Source organism: Pistacia vera, unplaced genomic scaffold, assembly GCF_008641045.1.
Source record: "Pistacia vera cultivar Batoury unplaced genomic scaffold, PisVer_v2 Contig294, whole genome shotgun sequence".
Taxonomy (NCBI): domain Eukaryota; kingdom Viridiplantae; phylum Streptophyta; class Magnoliopsida; order Sapindales; family Anacardiaceae; genus Pistacia; species Pistacia vera.
In genome coordinates this window covers 465,547-482,506 of record NW_022196106.1, presented here as the reverse complement: position 1 = coordinate 482,506, position 16,960 = coordinate 465,547, and the positions used below count along the sequence as shown (strand labels likewise).

The 16,960-nt window shown below is 35.3% G+C and overlaps 2 protein-coding genes across 2 annotated transcripts; both read right to left on the bottom strand.

The window, feature by feature from the left end:
* Positions 1-3,150: 3,150 nt before the first annotated feature.
* On the bottom strand, positions 3,151-11,014 carry LOC116135129 (disease resistance protein At4g27190-like). Its single transcript, XM_031420834.1, has 12 exons — positions 7,613-11,014; positions 7,085-7,139; positions 6,255-6,439; positions 6,057-6,154; positions 5,890-5,970; positions 5,435-5,644; positions 4,739-4,807; positions 4,177-4,278; positions 3,957-4,060; positions 3,728-3,854; positions 3,433-3,578; positions 3,151-3,227 (listed from the first exon to the last, which is right to left on the bottom strand). The coding sequence occupies exons 1-3, from the start codon at positions 11,012-11,014 to the stop codon at positions 6,372-6,374; spliced, it is 3,525 nt and encodes a 1,174-aa protein (XP_031276694.1). The 3' UTR covers positions 3,151-3,227; positions 3,433-3,578; positions 3,728-3,854; positions 3,957-4,060; positions 4,177-4,278; positions 4,739-4,807; positions 5,435-5,644; positions 5,890-5,970; positions 6,057-6,154; positions 6,255-6,371.
* On the bottom strand, positions 3,489-4,263 carry LOC116135130 (ferrochelatase-1, chloroplastic/mitochondrial-like). Its single transcript, XM_031420835.1, has 4 exons — positions 4,177-4,263; positions 3,957-4,060; positions 3,728-3,833; positions 3,489-3,578 (listed from the first exon to the last, which is right to left on the bottom strand). Exons 1-4 carry the CDS (start codon positions 4,261-4,263, stop codon positions 3,489-3,491), a joined length of 387 nt encoding a protein of 128 aa, XP_031276695.1.
* Positions 11,015-16,960: the final 5,946 nt, after the last annotated feature.

The following is a 16,960-nucleotide window of genomic DNA, read 5'->3' as shown; positions in this document are numbered from 1 at the left end:
CACAAGTTTATGCAACTGCTTTCTCACCAATTTTCTCTAAAGATCTGGGACCACTTATCAATTTTTCTTGGTGGGAAGTTATTCCAATAATCATGGTATCTGCTCTCTCAAAAACGTTACATTGTTGATCTTCTTACTCGTACAAAAATGATGATGCTAAACTATTACATACTCCATTACCTACCAGTCCTCCAATTACATTGCACTCAGTTCTCCTCTCAAGGATCCCACAGAGTATAGACAATTGTTGGCAGCTTACAATACTTACTGATCACACGCCAGACATTGCCTTTGCTGTTAACAAGCTTCTCAATACATGCATCAGCCAACCTCAAAACTTGGATTCTTGTGAAACGTCTCCTGCGTTATCTGTGTGGTTCCTCTAGTGATGGCATTCAACTTTACCATGATTCACCACTCTCTTACATGCCTTTGCTATGCAGACCCGCTCTCTCTACATGCCTTTTCCGATTCTGACTGGTGGCAACAGGATGATTTCACATCTACTAGTGCCTATGTTGTTTATATTGGTCGTAATTCTATCTCATGGAGCTCCAAGAAGCAGAACTTTGCTAGATCCTCTACGAGGTGAATATGGTCAGTAGCTACCACAGCTGCAGCTTAATTGATAAGTTCTCTCTTGACAGAACTTGGTGTTGTTCATCTTCAATCACCTGTGATTTATTGCGACAATATCGGGGCAACCAGCTTGTGTTCAAATCCAGTTTTCCACCTCAGGATAAACATGTTGCCATTGATTTTCATTTTATTCGTGAGCAAGTTCACAATGGCACCTTACTGTTTCTCATGTTCAAGTGATATCAGCTTGCTGATGCCCTTACAAACCTCTTCCCAGGTCTCGGTTTCTTTCACTTAAATCCAAGATTGGTCTCGTCACACGACCCCAATCTTGAGGGGGCATATTAGAAGTCTTCCGCTTCCTCTCATAATTGTTACTGTTGTTTAATTTTTGAATTTGTATTTTAAGTTGCAGATGTACACTTATCTTAGTGATAAGTTTTCAATCTGTTACAATCTTGAATTTGTATTTTAAGTTACGATGTACACTTATCTTCAGTGATAAGTTCCAATCTGTTACAATCTTGTGTATTTATATATTTGCTACCTTAATGAGAAGCCGTGTGCATATTCTCTCCTTTGTTCCTTTGTTTCTTCTCATTTATTATATAAGCTGCCCTCCATACATCAAGCATTCAACTTCCTTCTGAATGTAATCAATTGAGCCAATCTGGAGTCCATTTCATTCATCATTTTCTTTTATAGTAATGGTCGCCCCTCACTCTCCTATCAATAAATTAAATAGGTAGTTTACGAATAAATTTTTACCTAACTTGTGCACAAAGAGTAGTATAATTTGAAAGTATCAACCAAATATTTTTTTTCTTAATATTCAATTTAATATCTTATGTTCAACAAACAAATAATTGTGTAAGTATCTCAAATTGAAGGCATTAGTCGAGGGGATTCGATACCCAAATTTGCCTATAACTGTGTCGAGTTCCTATGTTAAACTGACGTCGGGCCTGCCACCAAGTTGGACTGAAATTTCCCACCCGTTTATGATATTGATGAGACATACAATATGTGTATTTATATATTTGCTACCTTAATGAGAAGCCGTGTGGCATATTTCCTCTCCTCTGTTCCTTTGTTTCTCTCATTTATTATATGGTACTAGAGCATTTAATTGCTGCTGTTCTATTCTCCAGCCACTAGTACCATGACAACAACCGAAAATTCCAACTCTCCACCCGTTATTCAAAACACAAATGAACTAAACACATCTCTCATCTCCATCAATGTCGCTGCCCAAGCCCCACTCAAACTCACCACAACCAATTACATTTCCTGGAAACTTCAATTCCACATTCTCTTTGTCGGCTATGACCTCTTAGGATATATAGATGGATCCAAACCTTGTCCACCCTCCACTATCACTCAAAACGACACCACTGTATCAAATCCTACTCGCACTACTTGGATTAGACAAGACCAACTGATTCTTAATGCTTTAGTTGGATCTCTTTCTCCCACACTTATCCCATTCATTGCTAAAGCCGAAACATCAGCAGAAGCTTGGTTGATCCTAGCAAACACATATGCCAAGCCATCTCGAGGGCGCATCAAGCAGGTAAAGAATCATATTAAAATTCTAACCAAGGGGTCTCAAACTGTTACAGAGTTTCTTCAATTGGTGAAGTGTCGGGCTGATGAACTTGCTATTCTTAGGGCACCAATGGATGAAGATGACCTCACAGACAGAATTCTTGATGGTCTTGGGGATGACTATAAAGAGCTTATATTTGCAGTTCAAGCCCGCGATACCATGATCACGTTTGATGAGCTCCACGAAAAGCTTCTAAATTTTGAAGCGTCTCTTCAAGGTACAAAATCTAAACCCTCTCATTTCCCAGCCTCAGCAAATCCTGCAAATCGTAACACTACAGGTTGGCGTCCCTCTTTCAACTATGGTAACACCAACAACAATTGGCGTCCATCAACACACTCTGGTAACAACAGTACAGGTTGGCGTCCTTCACCCAATACCAACAATCACTCCCCCGCGTTTCCTAACGCTGGACAAAACTCGTCTCGCAGCCAACGACCTCCCTCTCAACCTTATCTTGGTTATTGCCAGATATGTGGACTACAGGGGCACACTGCCAAGAGATGTCCCTCTTTTCGCTTGGTGCCAAATCAACCCAATACAACTCCTGTTGCATCAGTGAACAACACTACGACACCATGGCAACCTCGAGCTCATTTTGTAGCCAACACTACTCCTACCACTCCGCAATGGCTACTGGACAGTGGTGCTTCTCATCATGTCACTGCTGACCTGAGCAATCTCTCTCTCCACACACCTTACAATGGTTCAGATGACATTATGATTGGCGATGGATCGAGTCTTCCTATAACTCACACTNCAACCCGCCGGGTTGCGGGCCTCTTTGAAAGAGGCCAAAATAGCAACCCGGCGGGCCGCGGGTTACCTTAGTGTAACCCGGCCCGCCCGGGGGTGGCTGGCGGGTTGGGCTCAACCCGGCCCGCCATGAAGGCGGGCCGGTTTGAGCCCTCTTTTTTGCGGGCCGGGTTAGGGTTGGCCCGCCTAACCCGGCCCATATGTTCCACCTCTATCTCTGTCCTAGCTCAACAAGAACTTCATCAGTGTAGGGCCTCAGCCATTGTACTGGCCCAACTCGACTCTACAAAAGAAAAGAAGGGGAAAGAAATGAAAATTCCAACAATTTAACCAACCAAACATTATAGTGCCCAACCTAATGATAAGGGGTAAACAAAAATCGGTGATGGAGAAAGTTGGTAGACAGCAGCTCCAGACAGTCCTCATAATTAAGGGAAGACAAGAAAGATGGAAGTTAAAATTTATGAAATTGGGTTTCACAGTCAAACCTGGTATGCTAGAGTACGATCATTGCCAACTCCTCTGTTCTTCAGGTTCTGCATGATTAGGTAGATGCACTCCCCCGTCTGATCTTTGCACTGGCATTCTCAACATAACTGACTGGTATCCCGTGGGCACTGAAGAATATCATTACCTGCAGCTCCACATATAGGAGTCAAAGACAAGTTGTAGAGAGCTAATCTCGTCAAATGAACATAACCCAGGCAAGTCAAATTTTAATATATATACTGATTTTATGCTTCAAAAGAACCATATAGAAGAAGAGACTCTAATTAAATGCACCTCCTCAGGGTTTGAGAATTTCTCCAACTCTTTCTGAATCAAGTCAGCCATAGACTTAGTGTAACCTTCTTGTTGATACCAGCACCGTATGATGGAAACAGGCATCCTTTATAGATATGCATCTTCCCTGACATATTATTCTCATTCAAAAATGTTTATGATATACAAAATTGATTTACTACAGACAAGAAATTAGAGAATATACTGAAAAGAGAAAAAAAAGCAGCACCTAAATATTCTCTCGAGAACACGGATGCTTGACCCAGTTGTAGAGATAGAGAACTGTGGATAAAACGGCAACACAACGAGCCTTGTAATTCTGTCTCTCTTAATCTGTCAACAAGACCACATTTAACAAAAGAAAAGGAAAAGACCTCATAGACCCCATGGCAGTTCAACGTGAGCCAAAAAGTATCCCATGTTACTAAAGTGAAAAATTTAAAACCTACCTGCTGCCCTGCCTCTTCTGTGAACGCGTACCAGTACCTCATTCCAACATAGACATTGACAGGTAAGTTCTTTGCTTCCAGAGCCATTTTAAGTGCATGTGCCTGCTACAAGTTTTTCAAAATACAAGTACACAATATTACAGAAAAAAATGAGGGACAAAAAAAGAAAAACAGAGCACAGATTTTCTAATAAAAAATTTAGAAAAAGTAGAAGAAGAAATCCCAAAACAATTAAAGAATTTTATCAAAAAACAAATTTACTTGAAAGCTTCTTCTAGAGAAGCACTCCCAAACACACTCCAACCACATTCAATATAAGCAATCCACTTGTTAACAGCAATATCATTTTTGTTGCTTGATTTTCAGAACCAGATCATCATGATCTGCCAATGAAAAAAGTTGCAAAAGCACAACAGAAAAATAAATGCAAAGAAAATACAAATGGTGACACTCAATTAAACTATTCATAAGAAAGATTGAGTGGTGACTTTTTTATCCACAAAATAAAAGAACAGATTTCAAATTCGAATGAGAATGCTTTGAATAATGCATAATATACTACCTATTAAGAGCATCCTGATTCCATAACAGCTCATCCTCTTCAATTTCATCATCGTGCAACTTAGTCATCCTGCAAAATCATTCATTTTAGGCTTTCCAATTCCCACTCAACTATTACATCAATACAATCATAGCTTGTGAATTTTACTACTACATAGTACTGGCACAGCTTTCATCACATGTAACATCACATACATTACAAAATCCGGGACATGATTGACAATGTTAAATGTTTAAACTACGCGTAAATGTTACAAATTAAAAGTGATATAAGACTATTTGTTCGAAGAAATGAAACTGTACCTTCATTTAGATTATCAGATTTTATTTCTTAACACATAGTAATAACTTCATTACAAGTCCAACAACTACCACAAAAATGAAACAATTCATTCGGTAACGCTACCACTGTATCCTCAATCTGCACGTAAAGAATGCTAACTGCACCAATTTCTAATCTTTAAAAAAAAAAAAAAATTAATGAAAAATCATGGTCCTGGCATTATTTTCTCCCGGTAACTTTACCACTAGCAATGTAGGGGAAGCCACTGCCCAAACTGTCTCATTCCAGTACAGTAACTTATCTTTTAAAAAATAAAATTTCCAACCCTCCGATTCCGGTAACACTACCGTTACAGCGTCGTAGCTTCGCATTAACATAACATAAACAGCGAAGAAGAAATGATATGAAACTTACCTTTTTCCTCTTGTTGCTCGAGAGGCGCGGTCGAGAAAAGCGACAGGAGCATCTTCTTTGTTAGAGGTTTCTTCCACTGCCTCCGCTGCGGCTTCTACAGAAATTCTTTTTCAGTTCTTTCGGGAAATAACTATTAAGCGCCTCCATTGTCCCTAGCAGATGAAAATTTCTAGGTGTTCTAGTCGAATCTTCAACGAATGACGGCGGAAACTGAGGAATCGTAGATCAAATGAGGAAGAAGAAAGATCGAGAAAGGAGAGCGAGAGGGAAAAGGGAAGCTGTTTGGTTACTGAGAAACAGTGGAGTTCTTGTAAGGGGTTTGTTCGGGAAAATACTAAAGACCCCGTAGTCTAACTAATTTCATATTCACCCTTTAGGTTTTAAAGATACTATAAGTTTGTCGCTACCCCTATGTTTTGTTAACTAAGCACAAAAAATTAAAACATGATGAATACCTTAAACGTCTCCATTTATTCCTTGCCATCCTGCCTGCAAAACTAATCAGATATTTAGAAATGAGTTATTCGCTCTTCAACCTGCAAAATTAATCAGATTAATCAATGTACTCTTAAGTATTTATAGAAGTTTAAAAAATGCTAAAAAATCTGCTTGTGTTACGTACCCGTCGGGATTTCAGTATCCAAATTCGCCTATAATTGCGTTGAGCTCCTATGCTAACTGACCGTTGGCCTGTCACCTTGCCAGACTAAAATTCCCCACCTATTTATGATATTGATGAGAAATAAATAATAAAATTTGCAATCAGAAGATTAAATAATCTAGTATTAGACCAAAAAGTATAAAGTTGGTATGTATATACCTTTCAAGAAAATCCCGTTTCCTTTTCAGCTTGTCTACTTTTTCCGAATTTCAAGAAAATCCCGTTTCCTTTTCAGCTTGTCTACTTTTTCCGAACAATGGATTGGATCTCTTCGTTCTACCATTCCATGCTTTGTATTTCCCCTGAATTTTCTGTTACAATTTTCAGACATGAATCTAAACACACTGTACAAAACGATCATCAATCAAACAACTAAAAAAGGAAAAAGCATTTTTTTTTACATCCAAATAATTTTCAAAGAGTATGCACATAGGAGAATATAAACAAATGAAAATTTTATCAGAGAGAAGATTTGCTGATACAATTGACTGTACAAAAAATGCTAACATCTACTGAAATGCTAATTATATATGAATGGTTTTTGATTCCAACACCTTTAGTTTTGATAACATAAAATATTCACTAAGACAACTCAACAACTCATCCTCAATAATCTCTGTTTACAAATCATGCATTAATATTTAAACCATCAAATAAAAAAATAGAACAATAAGACATTAGTGTTAATTTATACCATCGTAATTAACAAAATAATAAGCACAAACAATTATTATTTTTTAAACAAAAAGAGACAATTACCTTTTTTTATTATTATTATTATAAGTTCTTTTTTTATTTTTTTATTTTTATTATGAGACAAAATAGAAGTATTGTTTTTAAGAATTCAACCTAATGTTAATTTAGATTTCAAAACAAAGGAAAATTTGAAGATGCAATTACAACTATAAAATCTTAAATTATATTTATATTCTACTTGAAAATTCATATTAGTTAGAAAAGTTATTGAATTACTCAAACATGATTCATACCTTCTACATTGTTGACTAACTGTTGCCTTCTTTCCTCCTCTTGCCTTCTTTCCTCCTGCAAAACAAATCAGAGTTTTGGATAATTTATGTATCTGAGTCTGAGCAACTAAACATGATTTAACTTATTAAGTATTTCTACAACTAAAACATAATTTAAGAAGACTATCTATTATGATACCAAATCATTTTCAAACATTAAAACGCAATTTCAAGTTTTGAATGGCAATTCAGATTTACATACTCTAGAAGCATATTTTTCTTTAATTTAACTTATATTCAGAATTAATCAAAAAAAAAAAATGTTTTAACTATTAAGTATTTCTACAGCTAAACATAATTTAAGAAGACATTATGTATTTTGTATTATGATGCGCAATTTTTCTGATCAATGCTATGTTTCCAAATTATGCATTAATCATCTACTAATAAAAGAAAAAATATATATATTTTGCATTTAAAGTTTCATTTTTTTCAAATGGTAAAAATATTTTCAATTGTTAAGTATGAACAATTAATCAATTCACATACCTCTTCTTTGAACAATTGTTGCACTGTGGAGTTAAGGTTACCCATCCATCGTGCTTCATAATTTGCCCTAACTTTGTTGAGTTTTGGTGTCAGTTGTTCTTCATAACCAAAGATCTTCATATTTGGACATCTATATATCTCCAGTGTCTCCAAAACTGAGAATTCAATGGAATACGGGCCTGAGCTAAAACAAGCAATATTAGCTAGCCTTCCAAGCAACAAGGAGGACAAACTAGGAAACACAATCCTCTGTACTGCTGATGCTTCCTCATTTGTGATTATTTCATGTAGTGTTGAGCATCCATCTATTTCAAGACTTCTAAGCTTCACCAAGCTTTTGACTATGGACGGGTTGAAGAGGTTTTTCAATTTAAAGCAATCTGTTATTTCTATAGAAGTCAAGTTTCCCAAACTTGGGGAGGTTGTGGTGTGATCTTTCCTCCATGGTACTATACCCTTTTCTTCATATTCCTCTTCTTCTTTCGTCCCCGAGATGAAGATCTCCACTAAATTGTCACAATATTCTATCTTCATTTTTTCCAAACCAATAAGACTATGCAATAAAGCTGGTGAGAAAAGTTTAATTAACTTTGGGCATCTTTCCACACTTATTCTATTCAAGTTACAGAGGTTTATGTATTGAGTGTCACCCTTCCATATATGCGTCACCTCTGGTAGATCTTCCAACTCTAGATCCTTTAATGACGAGAGCAACTTTGTTTCTCCATTTGCAACCTTAAGCTCTTCACAATCAAATATATATACCACTGATTTACACCCAAATACACCCAAAGATTCTAGATTTTGAAACCTCGGTAGCAAATAACTTGGAACAATGTTTAACAACTTGTTGCACCGAAGCACAATTAAACTTTTGAGCTTCTCGAAGGACTGGATTGGGGGTTCACCATGACATATTTCAACCAAGTTGGGATGGTGTCGGATTTCTAGTTCCTCTAAGTTTTGGAATGTTAACTTTGATTCCCTTTCCAACATATTTAGGAGATATGTTACGTTCCGATCAGTCACAGTTAGACTTTTCAACTCATTGAGACCTCTATCTACAAGGTCAAGAAAGATGTTTGGTAAACCACAGATAAATAGACACTCTGTTTTTCTAGTTACCAAATTCTTAAGGCAATCAGACAATCGTAAAATCGTAACATCATTAGCTGAGATCATAATTTTCCTTGAATAATATCTTTTAGCCGACAAAAAGTCCTTCCAATCACTTGCATAACCTATTATTATTGTAAAGCTTGATAACTTTTTGAAAAGCATGTCATTATCAGGCAAAAGATCCTGGTCTGGGAAAAAAATTTTCAAGCAAGTTAGTCTAGACAAGTTTTGTAACTCAGCAAGGGTGGCTTTGCTTCTCCAATCCCCCTCATCCCCCTCATCTCTCTCAAAATCCCAAATATTAAAACTTGGGAAATATATCTCCTCTAACTTACAAAGAGCCGATAAAACACCATATGCTATTCGCTTTAGCCGTCGACAGTAGGTTAAATCTAATAGCCTCAGCTGAATTAATTGTTTAAAAGAGATAGGTATCTCCCTAAAAAATAAACTACAAATGCTAAGACTTTCTAGGTTTCTTAGATGCCCAATTATAGATAAGTCACCCAAATAACAATCATTAAGATATAATGTTCTAAGATTTACAAGCAAAGAAATTGAGCTGGGTACTGGCGATTGATATATATGAGTTTCACTCAAGTATAGAACTCTAAGATCTTTCATGCCTTGAAAGAAATTGTTAGGGAGAACCAATTCACGATTCCCTTGCAATAGTAAAGACTGCAACTTTGGGCATTCAATCCCATTAGGTACAGCTTTAATATTATTTGACATCAATGAGATACATGTGAGACTTTCAAGTGTTTCTCTTTCTGGCCACTCTTCCAATCTAATGCCAGCTTTAACCAAGAATATTTGGTTGTACTTAGGTGCTATTATATGTGCAACCTGACGTACAACATCATGCATTTTAACATACTCTTCATCATCGTAGTCACTTTCTTCATCAATCAAGAGAAAAGAAGAGATAAGAGTACTTACAATAGCATGTGCTCTGTGTCTAACATCCTCCATTGTCTCAACATTTTTGAACCACCTCAAACCAGCTCCATATCTCGCTAAAACTTCAATTGAGATTCTGAAATCCTCTGGAAATAAGCTACAAAAGAAGAACAGTGATTTTGCATCGTCACTCTCTAGATATTTGATGCTCAACTCCAAAGAGGAAATCACGCTTCCTTTCAACCCTGGGATGTCTGTTGGGGTAGACGTTTTGAGTTGTCGTGCCACGTCAGTCCAGACATGCTTGTTTTTATTCTTCAAAGCTCTTGCTATGGTAACAACTGCAATCGGCAAACCACCACATTTAGCGGCTATCTCTCTGGCAATTGGGTTTAAATCACTGTTGTCAACACATGCTCCAGCTTTTTCCCTAAAAAGGGCCCAAGATTCTTCTTTTGATAACGTTCCAACCGTAAATACCGGTTGAGCATTCATTCCGTCACATACATGTCCGCTTCGAGAGGTGATCACAATCTTGCAACCTCTATGGTCAATTCCAAAAGGAATTCCAATCTTATCCAGCTCAATTCTTCCCCAAACATCGTCTAATATTACAAGCATCCTTCCTTCCTTCTTTATTCTTTCCCAAAGGGAACTTGCTCTTGCTATCTCGCTAGAGCCTGGCAAATTTTTGAAACCCAGCATGTCAGCAATTTCCCCTTGAATCTTCATGATATTTACGGTTTGAGACACAGTTGTCATCACCACAACATCATATCGCTTATCTTCTTTTGCTTGTTTGCCGATTTCTTTCACTAATGTGGTCTTACCCACACCGCCCATCCCACACACTCCAACGATACTGACGTTGTCATCTCCCAAGGCCTCCAAGATTTGCTTCATAATTGATTTTCTGGATTCGAAAGCTCCAGAAAATACCTCAAACGGATAAATAATTCCTGGAGGAGGAGCAGGACGGGATACCTTCTCAAATTTCCCATCTTCTAGGAGCTGAGAAATCGCAAGATTCTTCTTATTCGCCTCCTTACTGAATCTGTAACGCGATCTGGGATTAATACACCACCCGTTGAGACACCTCTTGTTTGCATTGACTTCATTTTCTAAATTGGTAGCTGCTGCAGAGATTTTGTCAACTGCTGCCTTCCAGTTCTGCACATCAGTTTCAATAATTTCAAGATTCCTTTCAGCAGCTTCAACTTGTCCCTGTACCCTCTCTCTGATACCTGCAAGTTTCTTAGCTTGCTTTTCCAACGTCCCAATGTTGTCGTTGTAGTGAAACAAGTAACCGAGGTGACGGCCTGCTGCGCCGAACAAGCGGTCGGTAATGCTCCCGGTAATGCTCCCAACAATTGAATCCATGGTGTTTTAAGAGAAAATCAACGAGAGAAATGACAAAGAAAACACAAGGTTTCAGTGACTATTAAGAGTAATCATGAACGACTCCCTTTATAAGTCGTCTTCTATCTGTGCACTCCACTCCAAAAAGATAACATTATTGTTTACTTTTGACAAAAGTTGTCTGCCACTTAAAGAAAAAGAAGAAAAGATGGGTGCATGATTAATAACAACACATCCGTGAATTATTTTCTTGGTCTAGACGTAGAAAAGATGGGCGCATTATCAAAAGCATAATCCCATAATTATTATTATTATTATTATTATTATTTTTAAATGAAAATTGAATTCTTCCTTTTAATTTGTTGATAACACTTGAATGGTTCTGATCTTTGCACTTTCCATATATAGATTACAAATTTTATGACTGTTTGAGCATTCTATGCACTGGTTTCCCCTGTATTTCCATTACAATTATCTGATTTTTCCGATCTGAATTCAAATTTTCCTTACTTATAAATAAAAAACTTGGAAATTTACAGATTCCATATATAGATTACAGTGAATAAAATGCACTTAATCGATTAATAATTACTCAAATTTTCTAAACAAAAACTAAATACAAAATGTTATAACATGAATAATTGGAGTGTCTTCACCATATATGTTTATATAATTTTTGGGTAATTAGGAGTGTTTGACCGGCTAAATTATAAGCCATATGATGAGCAGCTATATCTCCTTCCAATATTTTAAGTACCTGAAAAATATTCAACAAAACTTATTGAAAATTACATTCTAATTTTATGACTAATTATAATATTTTTAAGAATTATAAACATGAATTCTACCAACCTTAATTTAGTTCTCGATTCCTCAAAATCAATGCATTGATTATTAAATACTGAACTATTGTTTACAACGTGGTTTTTGAGGAATGTTGGGTAGTTTAGATTGTATGCACTGGAAGTGGAAAAACTGTCCAACAGCTTGAGCAGGATAATATGCTGGTCGTAGTGGATCCCCAACTATTATTCTCGAGGCTGTAGCTGATTATGATCTTTGGATATGGCATGCATTTTTTGGTTTGCCAGGTTCCAATAATGACATTAATGTGTTGGAGGCATCTCATTTGTTTGCCAACCTAACTCAAGGTATTGCTCCTCTCGCTCATTATAGCATTCAAGGAAAAGATTATAATATAGGTTATTATTTAGCTGATGGTATATACCCAAAGTGGTCTACTCTCGTACAAACTATTCACGATCCACGTGGTCCCAAAAAAAAATTATTTGCAATGAAACAGGAAGGATGTAAAAAAGATGTGGAACGTGCGTTTGGAGTTCTCCAACCGCGATTTGCAATTGTGGCAGGACTGACATGTTTTTGGGATAAAAATGTATTACATGATATAATGACTGCTTGTATTATTATGCACAACATGATAATTGAGGATGAACGTAATGTTGATGCATCGATTAAGAATCAGATGGAAGCGCCAACTCCCGAAGTTGAAATTGTCGTAGATGAGAATGTCCGATTTCGAAATTTTCTTGCTCGACATAAACAAATCAAGGATGCAGAGGCTCACCATGCTCTTCAAAATGCATTAATTGATCATTTGTGGGAAGAACATACTAATTCAGAAAATTAAATTACTATCAATATGGAATTTTACCTTTGTGGTGTTGTTGTTCTTTTTTTTTTTTTTTTTTGTATCATTTTATATTAGATGTAATGTTTTTCTATATTAAATGTAATGTTTATTTGATTAAATAAATGCTTAATTTTATTAAATTAGTATAATTTTCAAAATAATTATTATTTAATAAAAATATCATTCCCATTATTTAATTAATATATACAAAAATAATGAGTGAAATATATTAATTGTTGATTATTACAATAAAAGAAAAAAAAGAATATTCTAAATAATATTCTAAAGAATATTCTTTTTTGTGTAATATTTGGTGTTGTGGGTTGGAGATTGAATAGTATTTTACACCAATTTGATGCAATGGGTTGGAGATGGTCTAAGGAATGTCTAAAAGTTGTCTGCCACTAAGAGAAAAAGAAGGAAAGATGGGTGCATAGTTAATAATGTCATTTAGTAACTAGTACCGAGGGCCAGCTAGCTATTTGTGTCTTTGAAATCATAGGAGGAGACATGAGAAGGAGCGGATGGGGGGTGGGGTCGGGTTGGGTGGATTGTTAATGCATGTGGATAGCAAGAGGGTTTTGTTGAATTTGTGAGACCAAATATCTTTGGATTCCAACTACCCCAAATAAAAACACGAAGTTGGTAAAAGCTATAAGGCCTAGGGCTTCGGATAAGAGATTAATGATTCCTCGTGATGTGTGTGTGTTCATCATATGCCAATTTGATACATTTAGAAAATGATATTTATAAATAATCCAATAATACTGGTTCTCATCATATGTCAAACCAGGACCCATATGTCAAACCAGGACCTATTTTGTGAGCTAATCAATGACGAATTATTACATCGAGGTTGTAAAAAGAGGTTATGAGTGTAGCATTACTCTTCTAGAATTTGCCCAATAAACTTCATTTTTAATAATCTAGGTTGATGACAAGTGTAAGCTTGAGCCTCTAATTCGTTTTAGAGTTTATTGAACCTTTAATGGGAGGGTCCAACAAATTGATATAAATTGGCTAGGTCCCATTTTCAAAACATGATTGTACAATGAACCCCATTTAGAAGTCGTCATTCTGGAAGATTTCTAGAAAAGAAAACCGGTCACTACTTGCAGGGAATTCAAGGAATTTAAAAGCCTTAGCAGAATCATGTTCTTTTAATCCTTAAATTTTGAATTCAATATTCTATGATCAATATGCAAATCTTGTGATTAATTATTAGAATTGAAAGGAATTCATGTTAGAATTCCTACAATTATATCACATCGAATTTTATAAACAAAATTGTATGAATAAATCTAGATGTGGTTTAAAAGTTATGCATCATTTATAGGTGATTGTAATATCATAAACTAATATAACATCAATTTGTGGCATTTTTATTTCATAATTAATTACAAGATTTAGTAAATAAACTCATTTTCTTCGGGTTTATCTATAAGGAATCTCTAAAAGTTGTCTGACCTTTGGATCTGTGAATTATTTTCTTGGTCTAAAAGTAGAAAAGACGACGCTTTATCAAAAGCATAATTATTTTTTAATCAATAAAAAGACAAAAGTTGGTAAAAGCTAATGGCCTACCTAAGCCTTGGGATAACTTACGCCAATTTCCTCTTTTTCACATTTCATCTACAAACGGAATAGAGATTAATGATTCCTCGTGATGTGTATGTTCATCTCATCATATGCTAATTCTTCTTCCTTACCGGGAAGGGTAAGGTTACAGCCCAAGATCATTTTAGCTGGGCAAGGTCCATAAATGTTATCGTTATGGATTCGTAGAAATTTTGGAAAATTATATCTACAAATAATCCAATAACACTTGAATGGTTCTGATCTCTACACTTTCCATATAAAGATCCCAAATTTGATGACTCTGCAGTTTACTCTGTTTGACCATTTCAATTTTCATGCTCTGTTTTCCCCTGAAATTCCATTACAATTATAGGAATTTAACCTTAAAGAAAGGCATCCCATTTTGTGAACATGGAGGTGAAGGATCCTTTTTGTAAATTACAGAAAACTGAGATTCCATCACAATTTTACCTGCAAATTTCTTCCAATAAATAGTTTCAACACTCAAAACTCTTAAATTTGTAAGGAATGTCAAAAAGTTGTCTGTCACTAAGAGAAAAAGAAGGAAAGATGGGTGCATGGTTACTAACTTTGGATCTGTGTATGGTTAATAATCCGATATTGTAGCAAAAAGTATATTGCTAGTATAAACATACATGCTATTTCTTGGAAAATTTTAATGAATCAAAATTCAACAGACAATATAAATTGGAAATGTTATCACAAACCTCTTCAGCTTGTCTGCTTTTCTGAAAAATGCATTTGATTTCTTTGTGCTACAATTCCTTGCTCTGTGTGTTCCCCTGAATTTTCCATTACAATTTTTTTGATATAAATCTAAACAAACTATGTTGTGATTATGGTAAGGATCCTAATAGAATGATCATGCTTCATACCACTGAAGAAAGAAAAATTTTTATAGTACAGATGTTTACAACGCTCAAACTCTTTATACATCTACAATTGAATTGAGTTCTTATATAAACATCCCAAGCTCTTGAATAGCTTAGAAATGAAGAAATTTGACAGATACCCAGTCCAGTATCTCAAACACACAACCAAAACAGTAACAGTCGCCAATAAAAAAACCCAAAAAGCATCCGCAATATATATATATATAAAACCGGTCTATACTAAGTCAAGAACAACTTTAGCTCAGCAAACATTAACAAGATTGGATAAAACCAAACAAAACAAAATGAACACAGCCTGCTGAACTTCGAGGGCTAACTCCTCCATTTACCTAAATGCTAAGCTTCGAGGGCTAGCTGCTCCCTATTTTCCCAATTTCCTCTTCGATAAAACAGTTCTCTCTTTATCCTTTTCCTTAATTCTCATTTCATTTTCACACAATAACCGAATTTCCCTTCCTGACCAACCAATATATGCCATCTGTCCCAGCCCAAATATACTCCTTAACACCTTTCTACAATAAGAATCTTCCTATCACCTCCTTTTTAATCTGCTGCCAACTCCCTTACCTTTCCTTCCATACACCTTCATCATTGTGTTTTTATCAAATTCAACACAACTCCCCTTTAGCGCTTCTTCTACAAAGCATAAACAAACTCCAATTATCAATAATAATTGAAAATTAACTTTTTAAGGTTATTAATTTACTAGAAAGTAAACTAATTACCAACATTATATTAATGTTTAATTGAAAATTAACTTTTTTAGGGTTAGTTTTGTTTAGCATACTATATTAACGGTTATATCCATACCAGTATCTATTGCAAAATTGAGTCTCAGTTGATGTACTTTCACGTAAACCTTCTGGCTTCTCTGCGTTTTGCTTCTTATTCTTTTCCAGTTCCTGCATTCAATTACGGTTTGATTTCTTTTTATTGAAGCTATTTACAACATTTCTCTTCTCATGGATTTTAGGTTACTGTAAGCATTCATCCATAGGAAAATATAAACAAATAAAAATTCAATCAAAGAAAAAATTTGCTAAGTTTCCCATCTGTTAATCAAAATTGCTTCAAATACAATTGATTGTACAAAATGTTTATTTTTCACTTTGATCAATTAAAATGGGTTCGAATTTGAAAAAAAAAAAAAAAAATGCTAACATCTACTGAAAATTCTTGTATGAATAGCTTTTGATTCCAACACCTTTAGTTTTCATAACATAAAATATTTACTAAGACAACTAAACAACTTATCCTGTTTATAGTCCCTATAAATTATGCATTAATATTTAAACCATCAAATAAAAGAATAGAATAATGACAAATTGACAAGACGTTAATGTTAATTTAAACCATCATTAATTAGCTACCTCTTCTTCTTCTTCATCATCATCATCACCACCACCACTGTCTTCCGACTATTTTCCTATTTAGATTGTTGAAGAAATGTTCCCTTCTTTCCTTCTAGAGAAGCATTCCAAACACACTCCAACGACGTTCATTATAAGGAATCCACTTGTTAACAGCAATTTCATTTTTGTTGCTTAATTTTCAGAACCAGATCATCATGATCTACCAATGAAAAAAGTTGCAAAAGCACAACAGAAAACTGAATGCAAAGAAAATACAAATGGTGACAATCAATTAAGCTATTCATAAGAAAGATTAAGTGGTAGACTTTCTTATCCACAAAATAAAAGAACAGATTTCAAATTCGAATAAGAATGCTTTGAATAATGCATAATCCACTACCTCCTTAAGAGCATCCTGATTCCAAAACAGCTCATCCTCTTCAATTTCATCATCATGCAACTTAGTCAT